The sequence below is a fragment of the Plecotus auritus genome, assembly GCF_963455305.1.
Source record: "Plecotus auritus genome assembly, chromosome: 6".
Lineage (NCBI taxonomy): Eukaryota > Metazoa > Chordata > Mammalia > Chiroptera > Vespertilionidae > Plecotus > Plecotus auritus.
In genome coordinates, this window is record NC_137773.1 from 36472895 (window position 1) to 36490596 (window position 17702).

A 17702-nucleotide genomic window follows, 5' to 3' on the forward strand; every position below is an offset into this window, starting at 1 on the left:
CCCCCCTATTCATTTCAGAGCACCCCTGACACTTTCTGTAAAGTCACCGCTGCCCAAAGACTAAGCCTGCCCTTGATAAAGTCATCAAGACCCAATTGTCATGTGGCACTATTTATGCCTTCCTTTAATCTGACATCAAGCACCTTTCTCCAGGAAGAAATGACTCATTGTTGCAAGCTGATGCTGAACTTGTAAAAATAGGACTCACCCATGTATCCTTGCCAAGGAGGAAAATCACCACTTTCTGCCCTCCCCCCCGATCCCCCCCCCCCCATCCCCACTGCACTGCAGTGAGTGCCTGGGGAAGAGCCTCTAATGTGGTTCTAAATGGGGACACCCCTCAGAGCAGCTGAATTCAGCTGGGAGTCCTGCAAACGCAGAGACTCGGCAGCCCCTGTGTGTGGCTTTCACATTGAAGTTCCTTAGAAGAGTGGGTTTTCTTTCCTGCTCTTTCCATGCGCTGGTTCTTTAAGGATGCTTCATAGATGCTCTTAAGTGGGCTTTTTCCCCACTCGGAGGCGCTGCTGTTCGAGAGGAAGTCGTGGAAGCGATTTTCCTCTTTCCCGCGGGGTGACACAGTGTCAGAACACCTCTAAAGCAAGGGATCTAGGAGAGGCTCTCAGAGCGAAAGGGAGGCCTGCCTTTGACGATGGAGCAAGCGGCCTCCAGTGAGGAATTTCGGGAAGTCCAAATGTGAGCTGCTACCACCCACTGAGCTCTTCCACCAAAGCTTCCTCTTAGATTGGGTCCTCCCCAAAGCCCTCCGAGGAACGACCCTCTTTAGATTCCTGGAGGCTCAGAGGGGAAAGCAAGTGCCCCAGGCCCCGCGGCTGGCAGGGCCCTCAGCAGCATCAGGCCTTCTGGCTCCAAAGGTGAAAAACGCCTCTCGGCCCCCTGCCCACCAGCATCATACATGTGGCAGGAGAGGGGCTGCCCTTCCTGTCCCCAGGGAGAGGGAACTCTTAGGAGACCTGGGCTTCACTGAGTCTGTGTCCTCCAATCCCGACTCACCAGTTAGTCCAGAACCCAGCGGGGATGGAGGCTCTCCTCCCGCGTCCTCGTCGCAGGCCGAGTCTGGGCACACGCTGTCCTTTCCCTGCAGGCACAGGCCACCCCTTCCCAGCTGGCACGAGGCCTCAGGGAGACGCAGTGGCAGGCACTTTTACCCTCCTGCACCATTTCTAAAGATGAGTGTGTGCACGAAAGCGCCCGACCAGGAACCTTTGTAACCCCTCCTGTTTGCGATCGCAGATGCATCACTTAGGAAGCCGTCCCCTGCAGAATGGTAGCTCTTCTCCAGGGGCTGTCAGATCCCTGAAGGATTATGATAGAGGGACAGGCTGCAATCCTGTGAGAGGAATGACAGATCCCCGACCCCGAAAGGCCTCTGACCTCTGACCTCAGTTCTCCCCTCCCAGGTTCGGCTTCATCTTCAACAAGTCTGACCCTGCAGTTCACAAGGTGGACCTGGAAACGCTGATGCTCCTCAAGACCATCGGGCTGCAGCGGCACGGCTGCCTGCCGCAGGCCATGGCCCACACCCACCTGGGCGGCTACTTCTTCGTGCAGTGCCGCCGGGACCGCGCCACTGTCGCTCCACAGCTGCTCATCGACAGTGTCACGGACGCCGTGGTCGGCCCCAACGGTGACGTGACCGGCACCCCACACACGTCCCCCGACGGACGCTTCGTGGTCAGCGCTGCCGCTGCCAGCCCCCGGCTGCACGTGCAGGAGGTCACGCTGCGGGGGGAGATCCGGACACTCTACGACCTGAAGATCAGCCAGGGCATCTCCGACGTGGCGTTCCAGCGCTCCTTCACCCACAGCAATCAGTACTGCGTCTACGCCACGCTGGAGGCAGAGCCGGACCTCCTGTTCCTGGAGCTGGCCACGGGGAAGGCGGGCATGCTGAAGAACTTCAAGGAGCCGCCCTCGGGGCCAGCCGGGCCCTGGGGAGGGCCCCGCAGGATCATGAGGGACAGCGGGCTGTTCGGACAGTACCTCCTCACGCCAGCCCGGGAGTCACTGTTCCTCATCAACGGGCGACAAAACACGCTGCGGTGTGAGGTATCGGGCGTAAAGCGGGGGACCACGGTGGTGTGGGTGGGCGAGGTATGAAGGAGGCCAGCGCAGAGCCCGGGCCACCGGGCCCCACCTCGTCCTGACACCACAGCCCCAAGCTGGCGCCCTGTACATTTTTACAGACAAAAGCAAAAACCTGTATTCGCTTCGTGGTTCGACACTGGTCTCCTTGCAAGTTTCCTTGTCTAAGGTATGCGCTGCTCACCAGGTTGCGGTGTTCTCGTCAGGAAGGATGAGGTGAGCCTTGGGCTGCGGTGAGAACACACGCTGCTGTGTAAAGGAGGCATTGCCGTGCCCAGCTCCACGCCATGTGACTGGGGACGCCGTGGAACCCGGCGCTCCTGCTCTCCAGGCGGGCACTTCCATCGGTTGCCTTCACGTAGTCATTCTCCTTTACCGCCAGACCCAGCCAGACTGCACCCTGCGGAGGGGCCTGAGACCAGGCCTGGACATGGCCCGCCAGGAGCAGGGGCCTCGCTCGGGGCTGGAGAGCCACACCTGCCCTCGCTCTGCTCCTTTCCTCCTTCGCAGCTGCTTCCTGCTTTTCTTTCCATGTGACTTGTTGTACGCCTGAGAGAGAGCCAGTAAGACTTACTGCAGCTTGTGGGGTGGGGAAATCACTCACTTTATTTTGGAAATTTTGATTAAAAAATAATTTTTTATAATCTCAAATGCTAGTAAGCAGAAAGATGCTCTCCGAGGTCCCGCTCTGTTCGTCCCTGCCTTGGGCCAAGTCTCTGAGAGTCACCACCCCAGGTCCCCCAGCCAGAAAGAACAGTGGTTATCAAGGAGGAATGGTCCCCTAGAGCACTGACACCCCCAAGTACATATCAGTCACCACAATGGCAAAGACTGCGTTCTGTGCTGGGACCCCAAGAAACTAGGATAAACCCTGTGTGCCTGCTTTTCACCATGGAAGGGGGACATTGTTAGTTAATCCTTACTTGAGGATATTTTTCTATGGATTTTTAGGGAGAGTGGAAGGAAAGGGGAGAGAAAGAGAGAAACATCAATTGGTTGCCTCCTGCATGCACCCCAACCAGGGCCAAGGATCAAACCTGTAACCGAGGTACATGCCCTTCACCGGAATCGAACCTGGGACCCTTCAGTCTGTGGACCGCCGCTCTATCCACTGAGCCAAATCGCCTAGGGCTGGAAGGAGGACATTTTATTAGCCAGGCTCAGATTCAAGGCAGATTGGGCTAGCCTGGCAAGGTGTGGGCAGCCTGCAGAATAGCAACCTCCAGACTCACTGCTGAAACCCCAAGGACACAGTGGTGTCCAGGCAGGTTCCCTTTTAAAAACCAATTTCCTCTCTGCCTGTGGCCCTTGCGCTCAGCTCTGGTGCCCCTCATCCCTGCATCATCGCAGCACAGTTAGTACAGGGTGGGTTCCAGTATTTCTTCTTACACACGGCTCCCTGTCTCCCCAGTGGCACACACTCCAAATCTCAGAATCAGACGGATGCAGGCTGGTTATTATTCTACTGAACTATTCCCATGTGTCTTGGGCGAAGGTGGGCTCTCAGTACAACCCAACAGCTTTGGGAAGACAGCCTGTGTTGAAGAATCTCAGCAAGAAAGAGGCTCCCTGGGTTCTCAGAACACTGCTTTCCTTCTCACATCAGCTGCCAAAACATACCGGCCCACTCACTGGCTTGAATGATCGCCTTTCTAACCACCTGAGTTGGAAGAGGTGGTCCCATCACAGACACCTTAGTGCTGATTTCCTGTGCTGCTGAGGAACGGCCCTTTTCGGGGAAAGGAAGGCAAGACCCTGCCTCAGTCAATACACAGCCCCCTTTCCCTCCCACCTGACTGCCTAGCCCACCTGTATGCGCCCCACCCCCGCCACGTTTCCTGAGATCAGCCATCTTCTTATGCGTCTCTTGTATCTTGGTCCACCAGACACCTGTTTCCTACAGTTCTCAGGAGAGTGTCTAAACATGTACATTCACATTTTAGATTTTTTTCTAAAGGTACAATATGTAGATATAGGTTGAGGAAACTGTCTTCAAAAGCCTCATATTCAGTTACACAATAACTGGGATGAATGGTTCTCACCCTTTTATTTTTTTTTAATATATTTTATTGATTTTTTACGGAGAGGGATAGAAAGTTAGAAACATCAATGAGAGAGAAACATCGATGAGAGAGAAACATTGATCAGCTGCCTCCTGCACACTCCCTACTGGGGCTGTGCCTGCAACCAAGGTACATGCCCTTGACCGGAATCAAACCTGGGACCCTTCAGTCCGCAGGCCGACGCTCCATCCACTGAGCCAAACCGGTTAGGGCTTCTTTTCATTCTTCCCTCAATCTCTTGACACATTTACTTCCAAACTCCCACTCTAATCACAGAAATTCTCCAACTTCCATGAGCTTCACCCTCCGGAAAAACCTAAACTGTGGCAGCGCCTGGCAGAAAAACGCCCCCACACCCACCTGAGGGGAGCCCGCTGACAGCCGTGCTCAAACGCGGCCCCTCTGGGTTGCAGATCCCTAAGAAGAAGACTGAACTGATCCCAACTGGCCTTTTAAGCTGGGAGCGACCCCGCAGCATCTGCTCCTCCCCCCCACCCCCCACCGCCCTGTCCCTCCCGTTTGCCGAGTGTGCCGGAAAAGCACATCTGCCTCTCTTTGTCCTCACGGTGCAGCTCCCATCTCGCTGCCCACGTGCCAGACACAGCTGGACTGGAGAAAGGAATCACGGGCCTGAAAACTGCGAAATGTGCAAATTCACAAAGGCTCGCGGGTAGATGCTTTCCAGAAGAGCTGCTTGAGTGGGAGGCAGGGAACAGGCTGGCTCATGGAACACAATTTGAAACCAACTGGGGTCAGAAGTCATCACAACAGGTGGGCCTGGAAGCAAACCCAGCCAGCAATCCTTGTGATGAACACAAAAGATCAACTACTCATTTTTCACATTAAAGGAGGATTCATTTTACCAAAAGAATCACCAAAAAGGCCACTTAAACAGTGAACTCACTATCCCAACATTCCTGAATTCTGAAATAAAATTTCACCAAAATTCAACATAGATTGTTTTCTTTCTTTGGAATAACAAACACAAATAACACCTGTGGTGACATGAAGGCTTTGAATTGGAGGCCCTCATCCTCATAGTGAGCCCACGTGGAGGTCCCAGGTCCAAAAGCCCACCCAGCTACTGGTGGTAGAAGAGGGAGTCTGTTTCTAGATGACTGTGTGGACTTTCTGCACAAGTAGGCCTGGGCGTGGACCACCCATGATGCTGCAAATGCTGGCCCCAGCAACCCTGACCCAGCGAGTCCGGCCTGGGGCTGGCCCGGGCTTTTATCTTAAGTCTCCAAGTCATTCACGGGTCCTATTAGCCCAAGTCCCCGGAAGTAGCCAGGAGAGCCCTTTAAGAACTTGGCTGGGGCCAACCGCTACTAGCAAGCTCCAAGTGCTTTGATCTAAAGATAGCATCGCCAGACACAGCAGCTCAGTCCCTGCCATTCCCACCCAGCCCGGCCCTCTCCCCACCTCCCGGCTCCAGGTAGGTGCCCTGGAGGACACTTTTCACCCCAAATAAAGCAGAGACCCACCTGCTGCGCTAGAGAATGGTAATGACGGAGACTTCATGTAGGAAAGCAGCCTGGAATCAGCTTTGTCAGCCACAACTTCTTGTTTTCTGTTGACCAATAACCTGTGAACTAAAGGCAATTTCAGAACTGAGATGTGAAACAGATTCATTCTGGATATATTTTTCTACAAGGGGCTTAAAAAGTAATCGATGGATTTCTCAGAATGTGTTTTATTCAAATTCCATGGACACTGAACCATCCTCATCACCAAACCCCATAGCTCGCTCTCTCTGATCCTCCTCTTCAGAAGCAGGCCCGCCGGAGAGCTGATTGCGCCACCTCCCTCCTACACATCCGCCAATCTACCTCACGCTTTCCTCCCTGCACCCAGCACCGCCAGGCGCTGCCCCCATGCCAGGAAGCCAGACTGGTGACGGGGATGACGACAATGCTGACATGGAATCCTTTGCCATCCTCCCCGACCCAGGATGTAGATCCCACTCCAAGTGCAATCAGAACCCATGGGGCACAGCCCCTTGCTGCCCAGAATCCCACCCCCCAAACACTTGCTTGCAGCCCTTTGGAGTCAGGTGAGCAAGACTAGAGAGAAATCAGAACGTCGGGAAAGTCAGCTACTATCAGACAGAAACTGTTGACGGGGACAGAGACCGGGACATCTGCGCCAGCCTCATCCCTGAGAGGGCCTAAGCGACACCTCCCGCCATTCCAACTCTATTCTCTGCTTTTCCTGCTTCCTCCCTCTGCCTTGAGCCTCCTGCTCCTTCAATTCAAAAGGCAACTGACCTCACTGCCACCCCAGCCCCTTGCTTTGGGGTAGAAGTAAGCAGTCATTCACAGGGCCAGATGCTTTTGTTTCTTTCCTCCCAGGCTGGCATGTAGGCAAAGCAGTTTTTCTAGAAAGTCACGAGCTGCCTTGGTTTCTTCTGCAGAATCTTAGAGATCACAGGACAGAGATGCTTTAAAATTTTTAATGGGAAAATGCCTCCTCAAGTTGTGACTGCAAGACCCCAAATACCTGTCGGAATACAACCCACTTCCTGCTGTGGTCTCCACCAGATGACCAGCCAAGTCACTGGAGGACCTGAGCATCTTCCCTGGGCCTGCAGGCTCCAGGCACCAGCCACCTGGCAGTCAGCAGGAGCCCAGCAAGCATGGTCTCACACATCCTTTGGAGCTGTGCGCAGCGAGTGGGAATTTAACTATACATGGTGTGTGAAATTATGGCAAATACAGGGAGAATGGGAATTGGTCTCCAAAATTCACAAGGCTTCTTTAACCAGCACCACAATATTGAGCATGTTTTTGTGGGGGTTTTTGACTAAGCCACAATTCACACACCCCTCTTTTCAAGCTCATCTTAACTAATGTAAAACCATCCCTTCCCCATGGGGCCCCAGAGAATGTGGGCCATGACCTAGAGGGCTCTAGAGGGCTTAGCCTGCACTCCACAAAGCAATAACCGTTGACTCGCCCCTACCCCAAACCAGGTGACACGTGCTGTCCTCATGTCCACATGTCATCATGGAAGGATCGGAGAATGCTGCCTTTTGGGGGACTCTTCAAGATCAGAGCTTCATTTCTAAGGAAGGGCCACCAGGATTGGCTGGTTACAGGGCCCAAGAGCTCTCAAGTGAGAAAACTCCCTAAGTCTAAACCTTCATCCACTGCCCAGCATGACATCTGCCCGAGGTTTAAGAGTTGCTGGTCCCTGTTTACTACAGCTGCTTCAGAGAGGTGAGGGACAACAGGTCTGCAAGTCACCCACGCCAGAGCCACGGCACACCCTTTCGTGGAGCCCCCAGGCCCACACCCCACTGCCCAGCCCCTGCCCCTTCCTGGCCTGGCCCCTGCGCGCCCTGCTTCCCCCGACTGCCCACGCTTTCTGAAGACCTGTGCGATGACCCGGAAGCAGAACTGGGCATGGAGTTTTGCTGGAATGGTCACACACACTGCTTCCTGCTGTAGTGTAGCTGAATGCCCTTCAAAATATGAACTCACACACACCCCACTTGTCCTGTAGAGTCTCATCCAGCCCCACCTCAGAAAACTTTCAGATCTCTCATGTCAAGGCAGATTACATTATTTTGAGCAGTTGTGTAGACTCCAAAATATATTTTCTGTAATCACCGTATTTCTCAAAAGGCCTCCTGTAATTACTATACATGTGAATTTTTCCTTATTTATAAAATATATATAAATTATTTTTAATACATCAACTTTAGTAGAAATTTGTACCAACACTGTAACTGTATGTGGCATTTGAAATAAGTTGTGTTTACTTTGACGTATCACACAGTATTGAACACACCTGTATTTGCAGTACCACTTGATATAAAGATGATTCACAAATTATCATAAAGGACTGTCATTGTAAATGCTCTTTTTCGAGGATTTTACAATAAAACTTGAGATAGGTCAACTCTTTCTGGGGCCAGTCTGTTGGAGGTTGTTAAAATGAGAACTGATACGGAAGGACCTTGGGGTCCTTCTCCATCACCATTACAGGTGCATGATGGTCAAAGTGAGATGGCCCCTACTCTGGCCTGGTCTAAAGAGCTTCTGAACAAAGGCAGGCACCTGAACCCGGAAGTCTTTTTTCTCCATGTTGAAGTTTTAGCTTCAACCAACATCTGGTTCAAAACTTCTCATCACCTGCCTTGGCAGCCCCTTTAAATTCACCACAGTCCCCAGACTCTAATCTATTCTTGACTCTAGTCCCTCTCGGTTCTCACTAGAGCCAACATTCCAGCTACCATGAAGAAGGTATAAAGTGTTTGGTAACCACCAGGCTACTAACGTGGAGCACCTACTATGTGCCAGAACTGCTAGGTGCCAGGGATAGAGGGTTGGACAGAGAAGACAGACCCTGCCCTTGGTGAGCTTCAAGTCCACTGCCCCATGACTTAGTATAGGTTCTCCAGAGAAACAGAACCAATAGGTATAGAGGTGTGTGTGTAGGTGTGTGTGTGTGTGTGTGTGTGTGTGTGTGTAGAGGGGGGAGAGAGATGGGAAGAGAGAGGAGAAATTGATTTTAAGGAACTGGCTCATGTAAATGTAGAATAGGCTAGGTTGGCAGCTGGAGAACCAGAAAGAGTACAGTTCAAGCCCAAAGGCAGTTTGCTGGCTGAATTTCCCCTTCTTGGAGGAGCGTCTTTCCCTCTTAAGGCCTTCCACTGGTCAGGTGAGGCCCACCCACACTGTGGAGGATAATCTACTTCACTCACAGTCTATTGATTTAGGTATTAATCTCATTAACAAAAAATACTTTCATAGGTACATCTTGAATAGTGTTTGACCAAGTATCTAGCCTAGCCAAGTTGACACATAAAATTAATTCTCACAATGACATAAACAAAACGTTGTTCCCCTTTCTCCTAGGGAAGTAACCTACTATGTACCAGGCCCTGTGATAAGCACCCCAACAAACAGGGGGTGCTATTATCTCCATTTTATATCTCCACTGTTCTGCATGTAACGCAAAGAGATAAAGAGATGGCAAATATAAAGCAGAGAGTTAAAAAATATAGTCGACAAGTGAAAACAACACACATCTATTAGGAGGTCCAAGGAAAGAACCATGAGTTTGAACAAAGGCAATAATCAGCAATAATGGCTGCAAGGTGATGAAAAACATGAATCAAAAGACGGGGAATGGGTGCTGAGCAGGAAAAATTAAAATAAACTCGCACTGGCAGTGAAAGCAGATTGCCAAAGAGAAAATACACTCTCCCTACACAGAAGCAGCAAACTGACAGACTCAACAGCAATAGGAAAACACAGAAAATATGGAATAACTAGAGGCCCGGTGCACAAAATTTGGTAGGATCGGGCCTAAACAGGCAGTCGGACATCCCTCTCACAATCCAGGAGTGCTGGCTCCCAACTGCTCCTGTCTGCCTTCCTGATTGCTCCTAACTGCTTCTGCCTGCCAGCCTGATCACCCTCTAACCACTCCCCTGCCAGCCTGATTGCCCCTAACTGCCCTCCCCTGCAGGCCTGGCCCCTCCCAACTGCTCTCCCCTGCAGGCCTGGGTCCACCCCCAACTGACCTTCCCTGTAGGCCCGGTTGCCCCCAACTTCCCTCCCCTGCCAGCCTGGTCACCCCTAACTGCCCTCCCCTGCAGGCTTGATCACCCCCAACTGCCCTACCTTGCAGGCCTGGTCCCTCCCCTACTGGCCATCTTGTGGTGGCTATCTTGTGTCCACATGGGGGCAGCCATCTTGTATGTAGGAGTGACGGTCAATTTGCATATTACTCTTTTATTAGATAGGATAGAGGCCTGGTGAAGGGTGTCCCAGATCAGGGTGGGGGTTCCCTTGGGGCGTGGGATGGCCTGGGTAAGGGGCCTGTGGTGGTTTGCAGGCCGGCCACACCCCCTGGCAACTCAAGAGGAGGCCCTGGTATCTGCGATTTATTTATCTTCTATAATTGAAACTTTGTAGCCTTGAGCAGAGGTAGGGAAGGCCAGGGCGGGCGGAAAGCTTGGTTTCCTCCATCACCGGGGAAACCCAAGCCTCCTGCTCACTCAGTGGCCGCAGCCATTTTTGTTGGGATTTATTTATCTTCTATAATTGAAACTTTGTAACCTTGAGTGGAGTCCACAGCCAGCCAAGGTGTGCGGGAAGCTTGGTTTCCTCCATTGCCAGGGAAACCCAAGCCTCCTGCTCGCTCTGTAGCCACAGCCATCTTGGTTGGGTTAATTTGCATACTTGCTCCTGATTGGCTGGTGGGAGTGGCTTGTGGATGTAGCGGAGGTGCAGTCAATTTGCATATTACTCTTTTATTAGATAGGATGTCTGCACACTGCTTAGAGAAAGTAACAGTAACCCAGACGTATTACCAGAAAAGCTACTAAAGTGTGTACTTCCAGAAGACTGAAATTAAGCTGAGAAGAAAGGAAGGGAATTTAAGAAATTGATTTTTTTAAGTATAAACATCTAAATCAGTGAAACAGTAAGAATTATTAAGTGTAGAGTGGAATATAAAAATGGGTTACACATAAGATGAGAGAGGAGTCGTCCAAGAGAAATATTCTAAAGCCCTTTTGTTGTTCAGGAAGAAAAGATTTTTTTTTTGTCTTTGCAATTGGGTGTAAGCTTTCCAAACCAATAGATGGAGAGAAAGGGAATTAAAACACTCAAAATATAATAAACCGCTATATCAGCCCAATAGAAGGCAAAATAGAAAATCAGGTAGCAAACAAATAGCATGATAAATAGAAATAACAAAATAAGACAGTAGAAATAAATCCCAATGACAGTAATCACCATGGAAGAAACTTACCAGTTAAAAGACAGATTGCTAGAGTAAATTTTAGAAATGTAATGTTGCTCTACTGTTTGTAAGAGAAACTCGGAAGACACAAGCATACATACAGATGAAAATAATGGATTGGGAAATCCAATGTCCATCCATGGATGAGTGGGTAGACATTTATGATAGACCAGAGAATGGAATGTTAGTTGGCCATAAAAAGGAATGAAGTACCAACATGTGCTACTACCTGGCTGAACCTTGAAGACATTGTACTGAGTGTAAGAAGCCAGATCATACAATCATATAGTGTATGATTTCACATATGTGAAATGTCCAGAATAAGCAAATCCATAGAGGCAGAAAGTAGAGTTGCCAGGCGCTAGGGAAGAGGAAGTGGAGAGTGATAGCTAATAGGTACAGTGTTTCTTTTGGGGTAGATAACAATGGTCTGGAAATATAGAGTGGTGATGGTTGCACACCTGTGTGAATATACTATAGATCTCTTAACTACACACTGTAACAGGGTGGATTTTATGGTATGTGAATTATATCTCCATATAAAATACATAAGTAGAAAAGCATTAAACAATGGATTAGAAATACAACCCAAATACAAAAGTATCTTTTTAAACTCTTCTGGTCATATCAATACCTGACAATAGATTTTAAGGCAAACACAAGGGATAAAGAGAGTTAGTATGTGATAACAGTGGCCATTCACCAGACAGATAAAACAAATTCCAAAAACATAGCCACAAAATGTGCAAAATAAATGTGATAGTGTTACAAGCAGGAACTGAAAAACCTGCCATCATGTCAAGAGATTTTAAAATAGCTCTTTTAATAACTGTCTTGAGCAAATAAAAATTGATAAGGATATAGAAGATTGAACCACACAATAAATAAGCTTAGTCCATAAATGTATGGAACCTCACAACAGAGAAAGCACATATTTTCACTTCACATGAAACTATAATAAAAACTAACTATGTTCTAGGTACAATGCCACAAAAAAATTTTCAACACCACAGAATCAAAATCATAAAACATGTTCTCTGACCACAATGCAATAATATAAAAATCAATAACAAAAATATAACCAAAGACTCTCTATACATTTGGAGGTTTAAATGTATAATTGTAAATAATTCATAAGTCAAAAAATAAATCATAATGTAAATTAGAAGATTTTTCAAATTAAGTTATTAGAAATATATCTATAATATAGATATAGATATAGATATAGATATAGATATAGATATAGATATAGATATAGATATATAGATCAGAACTTATATGGTACACATGCAGCAAGAGAGAGAGGGAAATCTGTACATTAGACAAAATGCCTATCTTAAAGAATAAAAGGATAACATCATAGATCTGAACATTCAACTCAAATTGCAAAAAGAACAGAGTCAAACCAAAGAAAATAGAAAGCAAAAGAAGGGGAAGAGCAGAAAATTTTAAAATATAAAACAAATGATAAAAAGGATTAATAAAATTTAAAACTGGTTCTTCGCAGAAACTAATAATATAGCAAAACCACAGCAAGACTGATCAGGATAGAAAGAATAAACAATGTTAGGAATGAAAGAGAAGACACAGTTATCACAGATTTAGCAGAGATTTTTTTAAACATAAATTACTATGAACAACTTCAGGTAATCCACACGAAAACTTAAAAGAACCATTTCCTAGAAAAATGGTTTGCCAAAATGAACTCATGAAGAAATGGAAAACCTGAATAAGCCTATAAAAGAAAGCAAATCAATAGTTAATCTCCTCACAAAAACAAAACCCAGAACACCAGACCCAGACAGTTTAAGAGACAGTTCTTACACAAATGGTTCAGAAAATAGAAGAGAAAGCTCCTCAATACATTTTATGACACTAATAAATTCTTAAAACAAATGCCAGATGAGAACAGTGAAGGAAGTGAAAATTGTGGGCCAATCTCACTTATGAACAAAAGAAAAATTCTGAATAAAACTCGAGCAAATCAGATCCTAGAAGGTAATACCTCGTGACCAAGAAGAACATATCCCAGTAACACAGCACAGATAGATTCTACTCTATTCGCGCATTTCACCATATTCACACATTAAAGGAGAAGAATCTATGATCCCCTCAGTAGATACAGAAAAAGCACTTCATAAAATTCAAAAACTGTTCATGATTTTATTTTAAATACTAATGAGGAATAGAGAGGAACTCCCTTAGGAAATAAGTCAGTTTTGAGAATTTTGTAGCAATACCCTTTGGATGCAAATACTGACATGACATAGAGATAGATAGATAGATAGATAGATAGATAGATAGATAGATAGATAGATAAACAGACAGGCAGCAGACAGACAGGCAGACACTGGGTGGGCAGAGGGACCTCACCGTGCCTGCCTGGCAGCATGCAGTCCTTGCTACTCTGAATGTCCTCTTCTTTCCTTCTGAGTGGAAATCCCTACTTGGCTCCATCCTGCACTACTCCACAATGGTCGTGTGCTGGGGAAGGGGAGGCCGGGGCTTGTCTTTTGAGTTCAGAGATCATCAGTTGACATGAAACTCGTCAGGACCTGGAGGAGAACCTGCACACCACCAGGAGGTCTCCTGATACTGGGTCTGGAGGTAAGGGCTCTGTGTGACCTGGCATGTGTCCCTTGGAGAGAGGGTACAATGTTACATGTATACCAGGGAGACTGAAAGAAACATTTGGTGAATAAAAGGACAGACTGTGGCAAAAACTGCACAGCTGTTCACAACTTCATTTCTTCTTCCTTCAAGGCACACAGGTAGACTACAGAATCCAGCTTCCTTTGCAGCTGGATGTGGCCACAAGACTGAGTGCCATTGGGAAGCAGGCCTATGTGGTGTGCACCACTCGAGGCCTGACTGGTAAATCCCCCTACCTGTGGCCCCTTCTACTTCCTTAGTGCCTGGGAAGCCACATCTTGGAAAGAGCGTGGGTCTCTCGTGTGATCAATTAGAGAAGTGGACACCCATCACAAATACGTGATTTGAAATTTAAGTGAACCAAAATATCACTTTACTTTTGCTGCCGAGGGCTGTTATAACAGCTAGTGTTATATTAACTGACAGAAATAACTGAAACCTACACCATATGTAACGCGAAATGTTGAACTCATTCCCTTTAGTCAGCAACAAATCAAGAATGTCCCGTTTTCTCTCCTTTTAGGATGGTGCTGGAGGCCCTGGCAAGTACAGTAATATGATTGATTGATGATTGGTTGACTGATATGGCTGGGTGGATGGGTGGGTGGACACAGATGAATGGATGGATGGATGGTGGGTGGATGGGTGGGTGGCAGAAGATTAAAAAGGAAAAATAAAAATGTTATTAGTTACACTGTATGTAGATATATAGAAAATCCAAAAGTTTTTAAAAACACACTTTTAGAACAAATAAGACAGTTTGGCAACTTTGCCAATAAATGTAGAAAAGTCACTTGTGATCTTATATAATGGCAACAGTTTGAAAACGTAATTTTTAAATAATGCATAATGTTAATAGCATACAAAAATACAATTTACAGCCCTAGCCAGTTTCGCTCAGTGGATAGAGCATCGGCCTGTGGACTGAACGGTCCCGGGTTTGGTTCCAGTCAAGGACACATACCTCGGTTGCAGGCTCCTCCCCCTCCAGGCCCTGGTCAGGAGCATGCAGGAGGCAACCAATCCATGTTTCTCTCACATTGAAGTTTCTCTCTGTCTTTCCCTCTCTCTTCCATCCTCTCTAAAACTCAATGGAAAATATCCTCTGGTGAGGATTTTTAAAAACTACAATGTACAAAACAATAAATCTAACCAAAAGGTATATGTTTTTATAGAGAAAACTAGTGACCCGGTGCACGAAATTCATGCACATTAAAAGGGGATTAATTAGAGGAAATAATTTAATATTGCTATTTGCCCATTCTTTATAATAGAAGTGTCAGAGATGAAAGAAAATTAGTAAAATGTATATGAAAACCTTCCTCCTGTCAGAGTCTGGGGCACACCACAGGACCCAGAGTCAAGTCCCCGCCCACCCACATTCGCCTCAAAATCACATGAGATCCAGACCCGGCCGCCCACCCCCGAATTGGGCTAGATCCAGACCCGGCCAGTCCCATCCTCGTCAAGCCCTGCCGGGCAGGGGACGTAGCCTCAGGTCCCCTGGCCCAGTGCCAGGACGGGGCATGGCCTGAGGTCCCCCAGCCCAGACCAGGTTGGGGGATGTGCCTTGAGGTCCCCCATCAAGCCCTACTAGGTGTGGGACATGGCCTGAGATCCCCTGTCAAGCCCCACTGGGTGGGGGGCATGGCCTGAGGTCCCCCGTCAAGCCCCACCAGGTAGGGGTTCGCAGCCTCAGGTCCCCCAGTCCAGCACTGGGGGGGTACCTTGAGGTCCCCTGTCAAGCCCCGCCAGGCAGGAGGGCGCAGCCTCAGGTCCCCTGGCCCGCTGCTGGGGCGGGGGGTACCGCCTGAGGTCCCCTGGCCTGGTGCCGGGGTGGGGGGCGTGGCCTGAAGTCCCCTGTCAAGCCCCACCTGGTGGGGAGTGCGGCATGAGGTCCCCTAGCCCAGCACCAGGATGGCAAGTGCACCTTGAGGTCCCCCGTCAAGCCCTGCTGGGTGGGGAACGTGGCCTGAGGTCCCCTGTCAAGCCCCACGGGGGTGGGGGAGGGCATAGCCTCAGGTCCCTGCTGATTGCTCCTTAAGGCTCCTTATGGGAACTTGGCCTCAGCTGTGGGTGTAGCCATCTTTGTGACAGAGTGATGGTTAATTAGTATATTCCCTCTTTATTAGATAGGATTGTATGCTTATAAAAGTTATTTAAAAGACATATCAATTATGAAATATGTTATGTTCATGGCTAGAAAGGCTTAATATCCTAAAGATAGACTTTTCCACAAATTAATATATAAATTCAATGTAATTCCAATTAAATCTAATCTAATTCTAATGAGGCCAGAATAGACAAGACAATCTGGGTGGTGGGGAAAAGTAGAGTTGATCTTATAGATAAGATTTTTTATAAAGCTATAGTAACTAAATTATGGTCATATTGCTGAAGGGATGAGTAAAAATACCAATGGGACTGAGTAGAAATCCCAGAAACAGGCCCACATATACATGTGGGAGCCAGACATGTGCCATAGAGGTAGGATTTTAAAAAATCAGGGAGAAAATATGTGCAATTCAATCCATGGTTCTAAAACAATTAACTCTCCATATTAAACTAAGATAAAATTAGAGCAAAACTATATAAAACCTTTAGAAGAAAACATAAACTATTACTAAACTCAGAATAAGAAAGACTTAAACAAGTAACTAAAAACACAGACCAGCCCTAACCGGTTTGGCTCAGTGGATAGAGCGTCAGCCTGTGGACTGAAAGGTCCCAGGTTCGATTACGGTCAAGGGCATGTACCTTGGTTGTGGGCACATCCCCAGTGGGGAGTGTGCAGGAGGCAGCTGATCGATGTTTCTAACTCTCTACCCCTCTCCCTTCCTCTCTGTAAAAAATCAATAAAATATATTTTTTAAAAATAAATAAATAAAAACACAGACCATACAGGAAAAGATAAATAAATTTGACATATGCATATCCTTGCTTGCATGTGCACAAAGATATTCAGGGATTGTACATAAGAAATGAATAACAGAGCTGGGCAGATGGGGGACAAGAGTGAAAGAAAATCATTTCATTTATACCCACCATGTGACATTACCTATTTTTAAAATAATTTTTAAATGTCTATCCATCAAAGACATCATAAGCAAAGGGAGAAGACAAGCCACAATCTGAGGGAAGATGTTTGAAGTCATATAACAAAGCATTAGTATCCAGACTACATAAAGAAATTCCTAGAAGAAAAAAACAGTTGGATAAAAATGGGGTGAAGATATGAACATGGAAATCACAGGAGTGAAACCTGATGGCCAATAAAAAACAGTTACTTAATTTCATTAATAATCAGGAAAATGTTATTTAAGTTTACATTCCACCCTTATAAGAGTGGCAATAATTAACAAGTCCAATAACACCCAGTGCTGATGAGCTCCTGGGAAAATAGGGTCTCTTACGCATGTTTAGTGGAAGTACAAATTGGCACCACCATTTTGGAAAGCAATTTTGCAAAATCTAAAGTTAAAGATGTGTAATCCAGCAGTTACATTTCTAAGTATATACCTCAGAGAGACTCCAGCACATTTGTAAAAAAAAAAGCAGAGAATGTTCACAGTACCACTGCTTATAATAAAGAAGAATTGGAAACAACCTAAATGATCATCAGAAAAAGAACAGATAAATAAATTGTGGTCTAGTCACAGAACGGAATGTTAAAGGAATGAATGAGAGCTACATGTATTACCATGAATAAATCTCAAAAACATAAGGTTGAGTTATAAAAGCAAATTACATAAAGATATGCACAATGGGATGTCATTTACCTAAAGTTTTTAAAACACAAAAAAATACACTATCTATTGCCTGTTGCTACACACATGATAAGACAACCCAAAATCCTTATCAGTGGTTAGCTCAGGAGTGGGAGTGAAGAGAACAGAGGAAGGGGGAGGGCATGTAGACTTCAACTGTCTCTTTAATATCTTAGCTATTATTTTTTAACCTAAAGAAAACATGGCAAGATATGGGCATGTGATGGAGCAGAGCATAAAACAGTAGGCGATGGGTACACCAGTTTTTGCAATATACTACTGTATACTTTTCTTATAGTGAACACATTTTTTTAAGTTAGACCCAGACCAAATCATGAATCCTGAGAGAATTCCAATC

The 17702-nt window shown here is 46.8% G+C and overlaps 1 protein-coding gene across 3 annotated transcripts in view; it reads left to right on the plus strand.

The window, feature by feature from the left end:
- Positions 1-5115, plus strand: part of FSTL4 (follistatin like 4) — a 332505-nt gene extending 327390 nt beyond the window's left edge. For 2 of the 3 annotated variants that reach the window (XM_080672858.1, XM_080672859.1), the window contains one exon: positions 1419-2767. In XM_080672858.1, coding sequence (XP_080528984.1) covers positions 1419-2118 — 700 coding nt within the window. In that variant the 3' untranslated portion in view covers positions 2119-2767. Of the gene's footprint in view, positions 1-1418 lie in introns of all 3 variants that reach the window. The other variant, XM_080672857.1, reaches the window with a different exon arrangement.
- The last annotated feature ends 12587 nt before the right edge of the window (positions 5116-17702 follow it).